This window comes from Pseudophryne corroboree, assembly GCF_028390025.1.
Source record: "Pseudophryne corroboree isolate aPseCor3 chromosome 3 unlocalized genomic scaffold, aPseCor3.hap2 SUPER_3_unloc_9, whole genome shotgun sequence".
NCBI lineage: Eukaryota > Metazoa > Chordata > Amphibia > Anura > Myobatrachidae > Pseudophryne > Pseudophryne corroboree.
In genome coordinates, this window is record NW_026967585.1 from 2,214,847 (window position 1) to 2,235,770 (window position 20,924).

A 20,924-nucleotide genomic window follows, 5' to 3' on the forward strand; every position below is an offset into this window, starting at 1 on the left:
TTTATGACCCAACGATTGAGACAATGTTGTGATAAAAAGTGATTCCATGGTCCGTTTCTTTCACCCGTTTCTCCTTTGTTTTCCTCCAAGGTACAAAGACATCCGCTTGGAAGAAGAATTTGACAACCTCTTTTATACAGACCATTGATGAACTATGTCACCAATACCCAATATCCCTAGTGACTTTAACTTTCTACGAAAACCCAATACTTTAGAAACTATAATTTTATGGACACTTGAAGAAGCTTTCGATTGCCATTATCCGTAAAGCTACAGTAAAGATCCGACGATCCAGACAAGACATCAGACAAGACTCCAATCGGCGAATGCATACTAAACTCACATAATTGTATGACTACATTTATAACGTTGTTTCTTATCTTCACCTCGACAACCTTCAGGTAATGACACACATAGTCGATAGGGAATATAGACACAGATAACAGCACTCACATATTCCCCCCATTCATGTATCATCAACTAAATGTGCTCCCCCATTTGTTGCAACCAAAAGCCAAAAAGAGCTCGGTAGAGTCTGACAGCCCATCCACAGACCCTTAATACGGGATAAGAAGGATTCAAATGTATACTTCGCAATACCTCTAAGCTTGATTTAGAACACGTACGGCACGATGATACATGACCCTTCAGACATGGATTTCATACACACATGCTTTTACTATCTAACTAGGTCATACCTTTCCCACCTTCTCCTCTCCTCCCACTACCCAATCATAAAAAGGTATTCCATGATGACATATATTTTTCTGTTTGAATTGTTAAGGAAGTGGCAGTTATTGGTGACTGCCAAAGGGTGGACTGTCAAAGTCGAAAAATATAGCGACCTATGATGCCTTGTATTATGATGCATGTGCACCTTCCCTCCCGTGCGTGCGCATATTCGCAGTTGTGTGCGCGCTCAGGAGCGTGGTATGCGCATTTACGGTAGAGTCTGGCGGGCGACTCGATCACTACATAGTTAATCCAAATAGTATATTTTATAGGTTATGGTCCCCTTAATAATATCTGTAAGTTTGTTTAGTGTAACTGGTTCATGGACAGAGAGATCCCTCTTTACATGATACGAAGGGTCAGACAGGTTTTGAGCAGTGGTGTTTAGTATCCAACGGAAGAGTATATTATTAGTAACATTCCGGTGTTGGTTAGAAAGAGATTAATCGCTCCTGCGTATAGTTATGTTTATAAGAAGTTTATGGACATTTACTGTATTTGCAGTTCATTATCCATGCGGCGGGAAACCTGAGATTCCCTCCCACCTGAGCAGTTTGAAATAGTCACAGCCCACCTGTTCGAACCAACCTATGACCTTTTGTTATAATGTGAAGACAGATTCCTGTGTCCAATGAACAATTAGATTGTAGGGACCATTGTATTGTTACTGTATGTTGTGTATATAAGGACAGCCAGCCTGGGCCAGCTCAGTCTTCTCTCCACAAAGGTTTTCATCATTGACTAACTAGAGAGCTGGTATCCAGGACTGCGCTTGCGATCGTTCCCCACGTGTGTAAGTTCTCTGTGGCCATTTCATTCTCCTTCTGTGTTAGCCATTTACTCTTTCTCATTGTATGTTATTGTTTGCGATTGTGTCGCTATTGTATATTTACGTATAGTTATTCTGTTTAGGTATTAATGTTAGTTTTGTAGTGTATAAGCTGTACTGTATATTCTTTGCATTGAACGTCTCTCTCTCTCTCTTAAAGGTTTTGGAACCTAACAAGGTATTGTGTGTTTATTATATTGCTAAGGGTACTCTGAGCGTCTCAATCGCTCAGGCAGCTTTTATATTAACAAGGTTAAGTAGCGTTATATCATTATATTATTACAGTACTAAAGTTTACCATATAAGCATATCCTTTCAATGTGTGGTTAATAAGGTTTACTGAGTATCATTCCGTGAGCGTCTGCGCCGCTTGTGTTCATCTCGTGGGCACAGCGTCTGCTACGCTATTAGTATAGCATTACGGTAGTCGGCCGCCTATAGCGTGCTCGATACCAAGCGTAAACCCGCGAGCGTACGTGTCGCTCGTGCGTCGCGCTTATGATCCAGCGTCTGCTACGCTAGGTGCGTACTATTACGGCACCCTGTACGCCAATTGCGTACTGAGTCTCTTGGCATTATCAATTGGCCGGAGGGATTTATGCTGGCCTGGATCCACAGACCCCCGATAGGCTGCTTGTGGTCAGATTAGGGTCCGGAGCTGCCCAAGGGCCCCCCCCAGCGCCGCACCGCAGTACCGCTGAGCCTTCGTGCTCCTACCCTCTATGCTGCCTTCCTCACACTGTCCCTCCTTTTGCAAGGGGAGACAGTGACTCACTCGCCACACTTCAGCTCCCTGAGGGGGTGGCGGCTGGCTGCCGGGGCGAGCGTTCCCCTGTGGCGGGGCGCGATCAGACCCGTCTGGAGCGCAACGTACAGTCAGCGGGGGCAGTGGCTCAAGACCCCGCAAAGCAGACACTGCCCCCCCCCCCTCAGTCCCACGCTGCAGGGAGGCTGTTGCCAGCAGCCTCCCTGTAAAAAATAAGATTTTACTCACCGGTAAATCTGTTTCTCGTAGTCCGTAGTGGATGCTGGGGACTCCGTAAGGACCATGGGGAATAGACAGGCTCCGCAGGAGACAGGGCACTCTAAAAAAAGAATTAGGACTATTGGTGTGCACTGGCTCCTCCCTCTATGCCCCTCCTCCAGACCTCAGTTAAGGAAACTGTGCCCGGAAGGAAAGGATTTTGGAATCCAGGGTAAGACACATACCAGCCACACCAATCACACCGTATAACTTGTGATAATCAAACCCAGTTAACAGCATGAACAACAACAGAACATCAGACAACCCTGATGCAACCATAACATAACCCTTATATTAGCAATAACTATATACAAGTGTTGCAGAAGCAGTCCGCACTTGGGACGGGCGCCCAGCATCCACTACGGACTACGAGAAATAGATTTACCGGTGAGTAAAATCTTATTTTCTCTAACGTCCTAGTGGATGCTGGGGACTCCGTAAGGACCATGGGGATTATACCAAAGCTCCCAAACGGGCGGGAGAGTGCGGATGACTCTGCAGCACCGAATGAGCAAACTCAAGGTCCTCCTCAGCCAGGGTATCAAACTTGTAGAACCTTGCAAAGGTGTTTGAACCTGACCAAGTAGCTGCTCGGCAAAGCTGTAATGCCGAGACCTCTCGGGCCGCCGCCCAAGAAGAGCCCACCTTCCTTGTGGAGTGGGCCTTTACTGATTTAGGATGCGGCAATCCAGCCGCAGAATGAGCCTGCTGAATCGTGTTACAGATCCAGCGAGCAATAGTTTGCTTTGAAGCAGGAGCACCCAGCTTGTTGGATGCATATAGGATAAACAGCGACTCAGTTTTCCTGACTCCAGCCGTTCTGGCCAAATAAACCTTCAAAGCCCTAACTACATCTAGTAACTCGGAATCCTCCAAGTCACGGGTAGCTACAGGCACCACAATAGGTTGGTTCATATGAAAGGATGACACTACCTTTGGCAGAAATTGCTGACAAGTCCGCAATTCTGCCCTGTCCATATGAAAAACCAGATAGGGGCTTTTATGTGACAAAGCCGCCAATTCCGACACACGCCTAGCTGAAGCCAAGGCTAACAGCATGACCACCTTCCACGTGAGATATTTTAACTCCACGGTTTTGAGTGGTTCAAACCAGTGTGATTTCAGGAAACTCAACACCACGTTAAGATCCTAAGGTGCCACTGGAGGCACAAACGGGGGCTGAATATGCAGCACTCCCTTTACAAAAGTCTGAACTTCAGGAAGAGAAGCCAGTTCCTTTTGAAAGAAAATGGATAGGGCCGAAATCTGGACCTTAATGGATCCAAATTTTAAGCCCAAAGACACTCCCGACTGTAGGAAGTGAAGGAAACGGCCCAGCTGGAATTCCTCTGTAGGAGCATTCCTGGCCTCACACCAAGCAACATATTTTCGCCATATACGGTGATAATGTTTAGCCGTCACGTCCTTCCTAGCCTTTATTAGCGTAGGAATAACCTCATCCGGAATCCCTTTTTCTGCTAGGATCCGGCGTTCAACCGCCATGCAGTCAAACGCAGCCGCGGTAAGTCTTGGAACAGACAGGGCCCCTGTTGCAACAGATCCTGTCTGAGAGGCAGAGGCCATGGGTCCTCTGTGAGCATTTCTTGCAGTTCCGGATACCAAGCCCTTCTTGGCCAATCCGGAACAATTAGTATTGTTCTCACTCCTCTTTTTCTTACGATTCTCAGCACCTAGGGTATGAGAGGAAGAGGAGGAAACACATAAACCGACTGGAACACCCACGGTGTCACTAGTGCGTCCACAGCTATCGCCTGAGGGTCTCTTGACCTGGCGCAATACATTTGTAGCTTTTTGTTGAGGCGAGATGCCATCATGTCCACCTGTGGCAGTTCCCAACGATTTGTAATCTGTGTGAAGACTTCTTGATGAAGTCCCCACTCTCCCGTGGGAGGTCGTGCCTGCTGAGGAAGTCTGCTTCCCAGTTGTCCACTCCCGGAATGAACACTGCTGACACTGCTTTTACGTGATTCTTCGCCCAACCAAGAATTCTGGTGGCTTCCGCCATCGCCACCCTGCTCCTTGTGCCGCCTTGGCGGTTTACATGAGCCACTGCCGTGATGTTATCTGATTGAATCAGCACCGGTTTGTCGCGAAGCAGGGTCTCCGCCTGACTTAGGGCATTGTATATGGCCCTTAGTTCCAGGATATTGATGTGAAGGCAAGTCTCCTGACTTTACCACAGACCTTGGAAATTTCTTCCCTGTGTGACTGCCCCCCACCCTTGGAGGCTTGCATCCGTGGTCACCAGGACCCAGTCCTGAATGCTGAATCTTCGGCCCTCGAGAAGGTGAGCACTCTGCAGCCACCACAGAAGAGACACCCTGGCCCTGGGGGATAGGGTGATCAGCCGATGCATCTATAGATGTGATCCGGACCACTTGTCCAACAGATCTCATCGAAAGGTCCTCGCATGAAACCTGCCGAAGGGAATGGCTTCGTATGATGCCAACATCTTTCCCAGGACCCACGTGCAGTGATGCACTGACACCTGTCTTGGTTTCAATAGGCCTCTGACCAATGTCATGAGCTCCTGAGCCTTCTCCATCAGGAGATACACCCTCTTCTGGTCTGTGTCCAGAATCATGCCCAGGACGGGCATCAACTGCAACTTCAGTATATTCAGAACCCAGCTGTGCTGTTGTAACACCGCCCAGGAGCGTGCTACGCTGATCAGCAACTGCTCCCTGGACCTCGCCTTTATGAGGAGATCGTCCAAGTATGGGATAATTGTGATTCCCTGCTTTCGCAGGAGCCCTTGGTAAATATTCTTGGTGCCGTGGAGAGACCAAACGGCAACGTCTGGAATTGGTAATGACAATCCTGTACCACAAACCTGAGGTACTCCTGATAAGGTGGATAAATGGGGACATGCAGGTAAGCATCCTTTATGTCCAGCGACACCATAAAATCCCCCTCTTCCAGACTTGCAATGACCGCTCTGAGCGATTCCATCTTGAACTTGAACTTTTTCAGGTAAATGTTCAGGGATTTTAAATTCAAAATGGGTCTGACCGAACCGTCCGGTTTCGGTACCACAAACTTCGTGGAATAGTACCCCCTCCCCCGTTGAAGGACCACCACCACCTGCTGGAGATACAATTTGTGAATCGCCTCTAACACTATTTCCCTCTCTATGGGGGAAGTTGGCAGGGCCGATTTTAGGTAACGGTGAGGGGGCATCACTTCGAATTCCAGCCTGTACCCCTGAGATACAATCTGTATAGCCCAGGGATCTACCTGTGAGCGAACCCACTGGTGGCTGAAATTTCGGAGACGCGCCCCCCACCGATCCTGGCTCCACCTGTGGAGCCCCAGCGTCATGCGGTGGATTTAGTGGAAGCTGGGGAGGACTTCTGTTCCTGTGAACTAGCTGTATTGTGCAGCTTCTTTCCTCTACCCCTGCCTCTGGCAAGAAAGGACGCCCCTCGGACTTTCTTACCCTTTTGTGAACGAAAGGACTGCATTTGGTAATACGGTGCTTTCTTAGGTTGTGAGGGAATATATGGCAAAAAATTTGACTTCCCAGCCGTAGCTGTGGCCACTAGGTCTGAAAGACCCTCGCCAAACAATTCCACACCCTTATAAGGTAAAACCTCCATGTGCCTTTTTGAGTCGGCATCACCTGTCCATTGTCGAGTCCACAGGCACCTTCTGGCAGAAATCGACATTGCATTTATTCTAGAGCCCAGCAGACAAATGTCCCTCTGGGCATCCCTCATATATAGGACAGTGTCTTTTATATGCCCCAGGGTTAGTAATATAGTATCCTTGTCCAAGGTATCAAGTTCCTCAGATAACGTATCTGCCCAAGCTGCTACCGCACTACACATCCATGCTGACGCAATTGCCGGCCTTAGCAGGGTACCAGAATGTGTATAAATGGACTTCAGGATACCTACCTGCTTTCTATCCGCAGGATCTTTTAGGGCCGCCGTATCCTGTGACGGCAGGGCCACCTTCTTAGATAAGCGTGTCAAGGCTTTGTCTACCCTCGGGCGGATTTCCAGCGTAACCTGTCCGTTGGCGGGAAAGGATACGCCATAAGCATCCGTTTGGAAATCTGCAGTTTCTTATCTGGAGATTCCCAAGCTTTTTCACATAACTCATTTAACTCATGTGAAGGGGGAAAGGTCACCACCTGCCTTTTTTCCCCATACATATGTACCCTCTTGTCAGGGACTGGGTTCTCCTCTGTGATGTGCAACACATCCTTCATTGCTATAATCATATAACGGATGGCTTTAGCCATCTTTGGCTGCAGTTTTGCCTCCTCATCATCGACACTGGAGTCAGAATCCGTGTCGATATCTGTGTCAACAATTTGGGATAGTGGGCGCTTCTGAGACCCTGACGGTCTCTGCGCTGTAAGATCAGACATGGGCTGAGACCGTGACTGTCCCAAGGCTTCAGCTTTATCCAACCTTTTATGCAAGGAGTTTACATTATCATTTAACACCTTCCACATATCTATCCAATCAGGTGTCGGCGCCGTCGGCGGAGACACCACATTCATTTCTTCCCGCTCTGCTTCCACATAGCCTTCCTCGTCAAACATGTCGACACACGCGTACTGACACTGCACACACACAGGGGATGCTCTTTTTGAAGACAGGTCCCCCGCAAGGCCCTTTGGAGAGACAGAGAGAGAGTATGCCAGCACACACCCCAGCGCTATATGACCCAGGAATCACACAGTAACTTAATGTTTACCCAGTAGCTGCTGCATATAATGATTTTGTGCCTAAATTTATGTGCCCCCCCTCTCTTTTTACCCTCTTTCTACCGTGATTCTGCAAGGGAGAGCCTGGGGAGCTTCCTCTCAGTGGAGCTGTGGAGAGAAAATGGCGCTGGTGAGTGCTGAGGAAGAAGCCCCGCCCCCTCAGCGGCGGGCTTCTGTCCCGCGATTTTGAGTAAAATAATGGCGGCGACTCATGCATATATACAGTGTCCAACTGTATATATGCCCACTTTGCCAAGAGGTACCTTATTGCTGCCCAGGGCGCCCCCCCCTGCGCCATGCACCCTACAGTGACCGGAGTGTGTGGGTGTAATGTGGGAGCAATGGCGCACAGCTGCAGTGCTGTGCGCTACCTCATGTGAAGACAGGAGTCTTCTGCCGCCGCTTTTGCTTCTTTCCACGCCGGTTTCTTGCTTCTGGCTCTGCGAGGGGGACGGCGGTGCGGCTGTGGGAACGGACGACCAAGGTTAGGTACCTGTGTTCGATCCCTCTGGAGCTAATGGTGTCCAGTAGCCTAAGAAGCGCAACCTAGCCGCAGTTAGTAGGTTTGCTTCTCTCCACTCAGTCCCACGTAGCAGAGAGTCTGTTGCCAGCAGAAGCTCTCTGAAAATTAAAAACCTAACAAAATACTTTCTTTTTAGCAAGCTCAGGACAGCTCACCCATCTTGTCCGGGCACAGATTCTAACTGAGGTCTGGAGGAGGGGCATAGAGGGAGGAGCCAGTGCAAACCAGTAGTCCTAATTCTTTTTTTAGAGTGCCCTGTCTCCTGCGGAGCCCGTCTATTCCCCATGGTCCTTACGGAGTCCCCAGCATCCACTAGGACGTTAGACAAAAATAAACTCTGAAATAAAGAAAATAAACTTTTCCCAAGAGAACTCTGTAGAGCTCCCCTAGCTGTGACCGGCTCCTCCGGGCACATTTTCTAAACTGAGTCTGGTAGGAGGGGCATAGAGGGAGGAGCCAGCCCACACTATTAAACTCTTAAAGTGCCAATAGCTCCTAGTGGACCCGTCTATACTCCATGGTACTAATATGGACCCCTGCATCCTCTAGGAAGTAAGAGAAAGGTAGATAGAGACTTAGTGCTGTATAACCCTTACTCAGCAGAGTGGGATACAGGGAGACTCACCTCACTTCCAGGACCGATCAATACGTTAGCGAACGCTAACTGGATCCAGACACTGCCGCTCCATTAACCTATAGTGAACGCAGACGCTCAGTGAACACAGATTCACCAGTCACACAGCCACCTACGTGTACAGCGTCTGAGATGGAAGCGGGAAACAGTTCATGGCGAGAGACTCAGAGGAAACTGGTCATGAACCGGGGGGAGGGGCGACCAGGAGAGCGTCTAACTCCCCCTGCTGACATCAACCCTAGGGATCACGGCCTCATACTAATCCTGGACCCTCTGACCCCTAAGGCCTAGCGCTGGAGCACCCATGGTGGCGGCGCGCTAGCTACTGTTTAGTAGTCTCCTCCCAAAACAGTGCGGCTGTGTCCGTATTCCCCTTCTAAGCGGAACCGATGTCTTACCTTCTCCCCGTGCTCCGGCCACAGCCTGGTAACATCTGCTGGACCTGCTAGTATATCCAACACAGACGCCCGCCGAAACAGCACTGTACTCGTGGGTAAGCATTGTCACGACTCAGTAGAAAGTTGTTGGAGCGACTCTTTCTAAGGTACGTATAAGACGCTGTTTCGAAAGATCACTCAAAAAATACTAAGACTATAAAAATAAATTAAGAAAGCTTAGGGCAGATAAGAATCAGCAGCCCTCTGACCATGGTCCGGCTCCTGACGCACCAAACAAAAAACTGATTTGCCTGAGCCAGGAGGCGGGGATATACGGATGGGCCCGTTGCATCCTGGGTGGCCGTAAAAACTTTGATCGACTGGTGCAAATCCGCTGTCGCTTCATCATATCCCACTGTTATCCCGTGAATAACCTGTGGACCCTGCTGGAGAAATGGGCAATACAAATGGGGATTCCTACTAAGCTTATTGTAATGTGAAACGGCGCCTTCACAGTGATACCTTCACCCGAGGATGGCCCTGCTATTCTGAAAAAGTGGGACACTCCTGTTGACAGTCCTTCATGACACTTTATCTAAACCAATCCCGGAGGAGTTGTCTTCCGTCTTTAAGTAATATGATAAAGGAGTAAGACTGTTAGAGACACTCAGAGTTTGTTTCCTACTATAACATGTGCCAACTGGGACTAAGTTACTGGGCATGGATCTATTTTTGGGCCAGATTTATTTGCTCTTGTTATGGGTATAAAACGTATATTTGTATCTTTATTTCCTGTGCTATATAATTGCTATATGGTCTGATATTCTTTCCACTGTTACGTTTCATAATACCTTTCTAGAATGTTTGGGTGTTCAGGTAAAGCATGACTGATTCGTCTAACATCCTGTTGCCCTTATAACTGTGTTGGTAGAACCTAAATTGGATATCAGGCCATGTTCTTGGACTTTACCTCCTTTGGTTACATTGGTTACATTGAGATTTGAGATTTCTTTGTACAATTGTTACTATGATGACTAGATTTTGCCTCTCGTATGGCTACTTGGGGTAGTCGGTGGGTTTCCCTTTTAGGCCCGACCGCCACCTTTTTCTACCTTTCTGTCACGGTACCCTAGTGACAGAAGCTCTACCTCCTTTATGGACGCTATTTCTGTTTGTCTCCCATATTTGTTCCCTATTTTATTTCTTATGTTGATAGTTTGAAGTATGCACACGCCCTACAGACTCTATTGGACTTTACACAGATGATCCTAGATGTTTCATACCATGATCTGATCTCTCTCTATCACGGTGACGTTTTTAAGTCTTAATGTAAAAGGTCTTAATTCTCCCCGTAAGAGACGTCTTGCATTAACATATTTCGCTGACCAGAAGGCGGCGGTGGTAGCCATTCAGGAATCACATGTTCCATTGCACTCTCCCCCTCAGTTTACCAATAACTACCCAGCATGCTATATCTCCTGTGGTGTAGCCATCCTTTCCCATAGATCCTGCCCCTATCACCTGGAAAACAAGTGGGTGGATTGCAATGGTAGATATTAGATTCTAGTTGGGAAAATTCATTATAAATATGTCCCCCTCACTTCTCTCTATGCCCCCAATGCCAAACAGCCTCCGATTTCTTTTAGAGAGAAGGGCATCATTCAAGTGCCAGGGGACAGGTAATAAACACGGAATGTGCAGGATTCTGAATGTGAGGGGAGAGCAGGAGTATAATAGGGGCTAATGGCTCCTGATGTATAAGATACACCAGAGAGTGTGGGGAGGAGACTGGTCAGATCTCTGGGCTGGTAATACACAGTGACATGATGTGAGGGGGAGAGCAGGAGTATAATAGGGGCTGATGTCTACTGATGTATGAGATACACCAGAGGGTGTGGGGAGGAGACTGGTCAGATCTCTGGGCTGGTAACACACAGTGACAAGATGTGAGGGAGAGAGCAGGAGTATAATAGGGGCTGATGGCTCCTGACTCCCTCACTGGGAAAATATATATTCCTCATTAGTTTGTACTGACAGAGGAGGGTGTAGGATAAGAGATTGTTGTAGTGACTGAGCAAGGAGAATATGTGACTTCTGTAATAAGTTTATTACTCACCTTTGCTGATATCTGTAGGGATCTCCTCCTCTTTACACTGCTGATCACCCATCACATACGTCTCTCCTTCTCCCTCTATATCTTCTACCTTCATATCAGTCACATACGTCTCTTCTTCTCCATCTATATCTTCTGCCTTTATATCAGTCACATACGTCTCTTCTTCTCCCTCTATATCTTCTGCCTTTATATCAGTCACATACGTCTCTTCTCCTCCCTCTATATCTTCTGCCTTTATATCAGTCACATACGTCTCATCTTCTCCCTCTATATCTTCTGCCTTTATATCAGTCACATACGTCTCTTCTTCTCCCTCTATATCTTCTGCCTTTATATCAGTCACATACATCTCTTCTTCTCCCTCTATATCTTCTGCCTTTATATCAGTCACATACGTCTCTTCTTCTTCTATATCTTCTGCCTTCATATCAGTCACATACGTCTCTTCTTCTCCCTCTATATCTTCTGCCTTTATATCAGTCACATACGTCTCTTCTTCTCCCTCTATATCTTCTGCCTTTATATCAGTCACATACGTCTCTTCTTCTCCCTCTATATCTTCTGCCTTTATATCAGTCACATACGTCTCTTCTTCTCCCTCTATATCTTCTGCCTTTATATCAGTCACATACGTCTCTTCTTCTCCCTCTATATCTTCTGCCTTTATATCAGTCACATACGTCTCTTCTTCTCCTTCTATATCTTCTGCCTTTATATCAGTCACATACGTCTCTTCTTCTCCTTCTATATCTTCTGCCTTTATATCAGTCACATACGTCTCTTCTTCTCCTTCTATATCTTCTGCCTTTATATCAGTCACATACGTCTCTTCTTCTCCCTCTATATCTTCTGCCTTTATATCAGTCACATACGTCTCTTCTTCTCCCTCTATATCTTCTGCCTTCATATCAGTCACATACGTCTCTTCTTCTCCCTCTATATCTTCTGTTTTAATATCAAACAGACGTTGTAACTAAAAAACAAACAAGAAACACTATAATGACATTTGCATACAGTCAGATTAGACTGAGGTGAAACAGTATAATATCAGTGTATAAGACACACAGCTTCTCTACAGATCATATAGTGACAGTCACTTTGGTATATTGGGGAGACCCTAAATCCCACCTACCCGATCCTCCTGTGGGATCCTGTGATTCTCCTCTGTACAACCCTGGGAATACAGAGGACGGGGACATCTCTCTGGGGTATCTCTGTTACTGGGTCCATCTGTAGGAGACACACAGTAACTGAGTACAGTGTATATATGTGATTATCAGATGATGTGTGTATATAGGGGCCCCATACCTGCTCTCCCCTGTACAATACATGACAGTCTCCTCTTACCCAGTGATGTGAGGGGCCGGTGATTCTCCATCATCACGTACTTGTACAGACCCCCGTGTTCCTCTATATACTCCCACTCCTGCATGGAGACATAGACAGTGACATCCTGACACCTTATAGGAATCTGACACAGACAGTGATACAGTCATCACCCAGACACATCCCCTGGTGTTACTGTATAACGTCCCATACCCAGCAGTCACCTCTCCATTCATCACCCAGACACGCCCCCTGGTGTTACTGTATAATGTCCCATTCCCAGCAGTCATCTCTCCAGTCATCACCCAGACACATCCCCTGGTGTTTCTGTATAATGCCCCATTCCCAGCAGTCACCTCTCCAGTCATCACCCAGACACATCCCCTGGTGTTACTGTATAATGTCACATTCCCAGCAGTCACCTCTCCAGTCATCACCCAGACACGTCTCCTGGTGTTACTGTATAATGTCCCATTCCCAGCAGTCACCTCTCCAGTCATCACCCAGACACATCCCCTGGTGTTACTGTATAATGTCCCATTCCCAGCAGTCACCTCTCCAGTCATCACCCAAACACATCCCCTGGTGTTACTGTATAATGTCCCAATACCAGCAGTCACCTCTCCAGTCATCACCCAGACACATCCCCCGGTGTTACTGTATAATGCCCCATTCCCAGCAGTCACCTCTCCAGTCATCACCCAGACACGTCCCCTGGTGTTACTGTATAATGTCCCATTCCCAGTAGTCACCTCTCCAGTCATCACCCAGAACCGTCCTCTGGTGTTACTGTATAATGCCCCATTCCCAGCAGTCACCTCTCCAGTCATCACCCAGACACATCCCCTGGTGTTACTGTATAATGTCTCATTCCCAGCAGTCACCTCTCCAGTCATCACCCAGACAAGTACCCTGGGGTTACTGTATAATGCCCCATTCCCAGCAGTCACCTCTCCAGTCATCACCCAGACACGTCCCCTGGTGTTACTGTATAATGTCCCATTCCCAGCAGTCACATCTCCAGTCATCACCCAGACACGTCCCCTGGCGTTACTGTATAATGTCCCATTCCCAGCAGTCACCTATCCAGTCATCACGCAAACACATCCCCTGGTGTTACTGTATGATGGCCCATTCCCAGCAGTCACCTCTCCAGTCATCACCCAGACACATCCCCCGGTGTTACTGTATAATGCCCCATTCCCAGCAGTCACCTCTCCAGTCATCACCAAGACACGTCCCCTGGTGTTACTGTATAATGTCCCATTCCCAGCAGTCACCTCTCCAGTCATCACCCAGACACATCCCCTGGTGTTACTGTATAATGTCCCATTCCCAGTAGTCACCTCTCCAGTCATCACCCAGAACCGTCCCCTGGTGTTACTGTATAATGCCCCATTCCCAGCAGTCACCTCTCCAGTCATCACCCAGACACATCCCCTGGTGTTACTGTATAATGTCTCATTCCCAGCAGTCACCTCTCCAGTCATCACCCAGACACGTCCCCTGGGGTTACTGTATAATGTCCCATTCCCAGCAGTCACCTCTCCAGTCATCACCCAGACACGTCCCCTGGTGTTACTGTATAATGTCCCATTCCCAGCAGTCACATCTCCAGTCATCACCCAGACACGTCCCCTGGCGTTACTGTATAATGTCCCATTCCCAGCAGTCACCTATCCAGTCATCACCCAAACACATCCCCTGGTGTTACTGTATGATGGCCCATTCCCAGCAGTCACCTCTCCAGTCATCACCCAGACACGTCCCCTGGTGTTACTGTATAATACCCCATTCCCAGCAGTCACCTCTCCAGTCATCACCCAGACACGTCCCCTGGCGTTACTGTATAATGTCCCATTCCCAGCAATCACCTCTCCAGTCATCACCCAGACACGTCCCCTGGTGTTACTGTATAATCTCCCATTCCCAGCAGTCACCTCTCCAGTCATCACCCAGTCACGTCCCCTGGTGTTACTGTATAATGTCCCATTCCCAGCAGTCACCTCTCCAGTCATCACACAGACACTTCCCCTGGTGTTACTGTATAATGTCACATTCCCAACAGTCACTTCTCCAGTCATCACCCAGACACTTCCCCTAGCGTTACTGTATAATGTCCCATTCCCAGCAGTCACTACCCAGACACGTCCCCTGGTGTTACTGTATAATGCCCCATTCCCAGCAGTCACCTCTACAGTCATAACCTGGACACTTCCCCTGGTGTTACTGTGTAACGTCCCATTCCCAGCAGTCACCTCTCCAGTCATCACCCAGACACGTTCACTGGTGTTACTGTATAATGTCCCATTCCCAACAGTCACTTCTCCAGTCATAACCCAGATACGTCCACTGGCGTTACTGTATAATGTCTCATTCCCAGCAGTTACCTCTCCAGTCATCACCTGGACATGTCCCCTGGTGTTAATGTATAATGTCCCATTCCCAGCAGCCACCACTCCAGTCATCATCCAGACACGCATGGTGTTACTGTATAATGCCCCATTCCCAGCAGTCACCTCTCCAGTCATCAACCAGACACGTCCACTGGTGTTACTGTATAATGTCCCATTCCCAGCAGTCACCTCTCCAGTCAACCCCCAGGCATGTCCTCTGGTGTTACTGTATAATGTCCCATTCCCAGCAGTCACCTCTCCAGTCATCACCCAGACACATTCCCTGGTGTTACTTTATAATGTCTCATTCCCAGCAGTCACCGCTTCAGTCATCACCTGGACACATCCCCTGGTGTTACTTTATAATGTCCCATTCCCAGCAGTCACCTCTCCAGTCATCACCAGACACATCCCCTGGTGTTACTGTATAATGTCCCATTCCCAGCAGTCACCTCTCCAGTCATCACCTAGACATTTTCCCTGGTGTTACTGTATAATGTCTCATTCCCAGCAGTCACCTCTCCAGTCATCACCCAGACACATCTCCTGGTGTCACTGTATAATGTCCCATTCCCAGCAGTCACCTCTCCAGTCATCACCCAGACACATCTCCTGGTGTCACTGTATAATGTCCCATTCCCAGCAGTCACCTCTCCAGTCATCACCCAGACACATCCCCTGGTGTTACTGTATAATGTCCCATTCCCAGCAGTCACCTCTCCAGTCAGCAGTGGAATGATCTTGTTGGTGAGTTCCTGGATCTTCTGGTCACTGTGTCTCATGTATCAGTGAGTGAGGTGGAGGCACCGTGATGGGGCTCTGGGACCTGCTCGGTCCTCCTGACACACGAGGATGGCTGCTGGGTGTCTCACACTCACCAGATGTCTTCTTCACACCTCTGTGAAATGGGGGAGACATAAATATCACTGTAAATGCGCCCAGATCCCCTCACCTCCACAGTCATGTCCCTGTATTATTACTATAGATAATAGGATTTTGGTACTTACCAGATAAATCCTTTTCTTTGAATCCACAGGGAGCACTGGAGTACTCTTGGGATATGGACGGTGTGATAGCAGGGATAGGTACATTTAAAAATGTAAATGTGTAACCCTCCTTCCCCTACCATACTCCCAAGATGCCTTAGTGTTTTTTTGCTGAGCCGAATAGGAGCGACAGAGAGGATGAACAACGGAGAATTACATATAACATTATAACATAACGGACAAAGGTGACACAACAATAGATAACAATCACCTTACATTTGAATAAGTCAGTGAAATTGTGTTACCATAAGAACTATCGAACTTACCACCAGCCAGGAGAAACTGCTCTGGGTGGGCGTCCAGTACCTCCTGTGGGTGCAAAGAAAAGGATTTATCTGGTACCAAAATCCTGTTTTCTTTTTCATCCACTAGGGGTCACTGGAGTACTCTTGGGACGTACAAAAGTTTCCCCCTTGGGTGGGAGATCTGGTAGGCACCGTAACACTAGATGGTCAAAGCTAGAAGCTGATGCCATAGAATTATCAAACTTGTAAAAGCGCACAAACGTGTGCACTGATGGCCATGTAACTGCACGGCAAGGTTGCGTCGTAGAAGCTCCACGACCTGCTGCCCATGACGTTCCCACAGAACACATGGAATGTGCTGAAACAGATGCAGTCGGTGTTAGACTAGCATGAAAGTACACCTGATGAATGGTCAGGTTAATCTATCTGGCCAAGGTCTGTTTGGAAGCTGGCCAACCTATCTTGACTTCAACATAGAGAACAAAGTATCCATTTTGTGTACTGTTGATGTTCAGGATACATAAACACGGAGTGCGCGTACCACATCCAAAGTAGCCAGAGTACCTGAATCGTCTGAAAAACACGAACTACGATTGGTTGATTGATGTGAAAGAAGATACTACCAGCGGTAGAAAAGCAGGATTTGTCCAATGTTCCGCTCTTTCAGTATGAAATACAAGATACAGTGGCTTGTATGACAAGGCACCCAATTGTGCAACACACCTTGCCGAAGCTAAGGCTAGGAGAAACACGGTTTTCCAAGTTATAAACTTAACATCCACGTGTTGCAAGGGTTCAAAACGTGACTGCAAAAACATGCAAAATTAGATTTACGTCCATGGAGCCGTAGGTGGTATGAGGGGAGGTTGTACTCTGAGGACACCTTGCAGGAAATTGTGAACTGTTGGCAAAAGAGCCAAACGCCTTTGAAAGAAAACTGACAAGGCAGAGACCTGCACCGTTAGTGTCGCTAAACGTAGACCTCCATCTAACCCCGTCTGTAAAAAGAGCAAAAGACGGGATAACTTGAAAGAATATGTCGGAAACATCCTAGCTTCAAACCAACCGCTCGCCAAATCCTGTGATAATGAGCTGCTGAAACTGCCTTCCAAGCACGTAACATGGTTGGTATAACAAACTGTGGAATGCCCTCTCGTCTTGAGAGTGGTCTCAACAGCCACCCCGTAAAACACAGCCACGCTAAAATCGGGGTAAAGGAACGACCCCTGCTGTAGTAGGTCTGGACGTAGCGGAATCAGCCAGGGATCATCTGCGAGTAGACCATGAAGATCCGAGAACCACACTCTCCGAGGCCAACGAGGCGCCACTAGTATGACAGTCGTGGTCTCTCATTTGATCTGCTTTAGCAACCGAGGAAGCAGCGGAAACGGAAATAATAAGAATTTACTTACCGATAATTCTATTTCTCGGAGTCCGTAGTGGATGCTGGGGTTCCTGAAAGGACCATGGGGAATAGCGGCTCCGCAGGAGACAGGGCACAAAAAGTAAAGCTTTTCCAGATCAGGTGGTGTGCACTGGCTCCTCCCCCTATGACCCTCCTCCAGACTCCAGTTAGGTACTGTGCCCGGACGAGCGTACACAATAAGGGAGGATTTTGAATCCCGGGTAAGACTCATACCAGCCACACCAATCACACCGTACAACTTGTGATCTAAACCCAGTTAACAGTATGATAACAGAGGAGCCTCTGAAAGATGGCTCCCTAAACAATAACCCGAATTAGTTAACAATAACTATGTACAAGTATTGCAGATAATCCGCACTTGGGATGGGCGCCCAGCATCCACTACGGACTCCGAGAAATAGAATTATCGGTAAGTAAATTCTTATTTTCTCTATCGTCCTAGTGGATGCTGGGGTTCCTGAAAGGACCATGGGGATTATACCAAAGCTCCCAAACGGGCGGGAGAGTGCGGATGACTCTGCAGCACCGAATGAGAGAACTCCAGGTCCTCTTTTGCCAGGGTATCAAATTTGTAGAATTTTACAAACATGTTCTCCCCTGACCACGTAGCTGCTCGGCAGAGTTGTAATGCCGAGACCCCTCGGGCAGCCGCCCAAGATGAGCCCACCTTCCTTGTGGAATGGGCCTTAACAGATTTAGGCTGTGGCAGGCCTGCCACAGAATGTGCAAGTTGAATTGTGTTACAAATCCAACGAGCAATCGACTGCTTAGAAGCAGGCGCACCCAACTTGTTGGGTGCATACAGTATAAACAGCGAGTCAGATTTTCGGACTCCAGCCGTCCTTGAAATGTATATTTTTAAAGCTCTGACAACGTCCAACAACTTGGAGTCCTCCAAGTCGCTTGTAGCCGCAGGCACTACAATAGGCTGGTTCAGGTGAAACGCTGATACCACCTTAGGGAGAAAATGCGGACGCGTCCGCAGCTCTGCCCTATCCGAATGGAAAATTAAATAAGGGCTTTTATAAGATAAAGCCGCCAGTTCAGATACTCTCCTGGCGGAAGCCAGGGCCAGTAACATAGTCACTTTCCATGTGAGATATTTCAAATCCACATTTTTTAGTGGTTCAAACCAATGGGATTTGAGGAAATCTAAAACTACATTTAGATCCCACGGTGCCACCGGAGGCACCACAGGAGGCTGTATATGCAGTACTCCTTTGACAAAAGTCTGGACCTCAGGGACTGAGGCCAATTCTTTTTGGAAGAATATTGACAGGGCCGAAATTTGAACCTTAATAGATCCCAATTTGAGACCCATAGACAATCCTGATTGCAGGAAATGTAGGAAACGACCCAGTTGAAATTCCTCCGTCGGAGCACTCCGATCCTCGCACCACGCAACATATTTCCGCCAAATGCGGTGATAATGCTTCGCGGTGACTTCCTTTCTTGCCTTAATCAAGGTAGGAATGACTTCTTCTGGAATGCCTTTTCCTTTTAGGATCTGGCGTTCAACCGCCATGCCGTCAAACGCAGCCGCGGTAAGTCTTGAAAGAGGCAGGGACCCTGTTGAAGCAGGTCCCTTCTCAGAGGTAGAGGCCACGGATCGTCCGTGACCATCTCTTGAAGTTCCGGGTACCAAGACCTTCTTGGCCAATCCGGAGCCACTAGTATCGTTCTTACTCCGCTTTGCCGTATGATTCTCAATACCTTTGGTATGAGAGGCAGAGGAGGAAACACATACACCGACTGGTACACCCAAGGTGTTACCAGCGCGTCCACAGCTATTGCCTGCGGATCTCTTGACCTGGCGCAATACCTGTCCAGTTTTTTGTTGAGGCGAGACGCCATCATGTCCACCATTGGTCTTTCCCAACGGTTTATTAGCATGTGGAAAACTTCTGGATGAAGTCCCCACTCTCCCGGGTGAAGATCGTGTCTGCTGAGGAAGTCTGCTTCCCAGTTGTCCACGCCCGGGATGAACACTGCTGACAGTGCTATCACGTGATTCTCCGCCCAGCGAAGGATCCTGGCAGCTTCTGCCATTGCACTCCTGCTTCTTGTGCCGCCCTGTCTGTTTACATGGGCGACTGCCGTGATGTTGTCCGACTGGATCAACACCGGTCTTCCTTGAAGCAGAGGTTCCGCCTGGCTTAGAGCATTGTAGATTGCTCTTAGTTCCAGAATGTTTATGTGAAGAGACTTTTCCAGGCTCGACCACACTCCCTGGAAGTTTCTTCCTTGTGTGACTGCTCCCCAGCCTCTCAGGCTGGCGTCCGTGGTCACCAGGATCCAATCCTGTATGCCGAATCTGCGGCCCTCCAATAGATGAGCCCTCTGCAACCACCACAGAAGAGATACCCTTGTCCTTGGAGACAGGGTTATCCGCAGGTGCATCTGAAGATGCGACCCTGACCATTTGTCCAACAGATCCCTTTGGAAAATTCTTGCATGGAATCTGCCGAATGGAATTGCTTCGTAAGAAGCCACCATTTTTCCCAGGACTCTTGTGCATTGATGCACAGACACCTTTCCTGGTTTTAGGAGGTTCCTGACCAGGTCGGATAACTCCTTGGCTTTTTCCTCGGGAAGAAAAACCTTTTTCTGAACCGTGTCCAGAATCATCCCTAGGAACAGCAGACGAGTTGTCGGCATTAATTGGGATTTTGGAATATTCAGAATCCATCCGTGTTGCTTTAGCACCTCTTGAGATAGTGCTAATCCCATCTCTAGCTGTTCTCTGGACCTTGCCCTTATTAGGAGATCGTCCAAGTATGGGATAATTAATACGCCTTTTCTTCGAAGAAGAATCATCATCTCGGCCATTACCTTTGTAAAGACCCGAGGTGCCGTGGACAAACCAAACGGCAGCGTCTGAAACTGATAGTGACAGTTTTGTACAACGAACCTGAGGTACCCCTGGTGTGAGGGGTAAATTGGAACGTGGAGATACGCATCCTTGATGTCCAAGGATACCATAAAGTCCCCTTCTTCCAGGTTCGCTATCACTGCTCTGAGTGACTCCATCTTGAACTTGAACTTCTTTATGTACAGGTTCAAGGACTTCAGATTTAGAATAGGCCTTACCGAGCCATCCGGCTTCGGTACCACAAATAGAGTGGAATAATACCCCTTCCCTTGTTGTAGAAGAGGTACCTTGACTATCACCTGCTGAGAGTACAGCTTGTGAATGGCTTCCAAAACCGTCTCCCTTTCGGAGGGGGACGTTGGTAAAGCAGACTTCAGGAAACGGCGAGGTGGATCTGTCTCTAATTCCAACCTGTACCCCTGAGATATTATCTGCAGGATCCAGGGATCTACCTGCGAGTGAGCCCACTGCGCGCTGTAATTTTTGAGACGACCGCCCACCGTCCCCGAGTCCGCTTGAGAAGCCCCAGCGTCATGCTGAGGCTTTTGTAGAAGCCGGGGAGGGCTTCTGTTCCTGGGAAGGAGCTGCCTGTTGCTGTCTCTTCCCTCGACCTCTGCCTCGTGGCAGATATGAATAG

General features: G+C 48.2%; 1 protein-coding gene across 1 annotated transcript in view; it reads right to left on the bottom strand.

Annotated features, from left to right (window-relative positions):
* LOC134984884 (oocyte zinc finger protein XlCOF6.1-like) overlaps window positions 1–11,476 on the bottom strand; it is a 28,681-nt gene extending 17,205 nt beyond the window's left edge. Inside the window, exon 1 of the mRNA XM_063950359.1 lies at window positions 10,977–11,476. Coding sequence (XP_063806429.1) covers window positions 10,977–11,403 — 427 coding nt within the window. The 5' untranslated portion in view covers window positions 11,404–11,476. The remainder of the gene's footprint in view (window positions 1–10,976) is intronic.
* Between the last annotated feature and the right edge of the window lie 9,448 nt (window positions 11,477–20,924).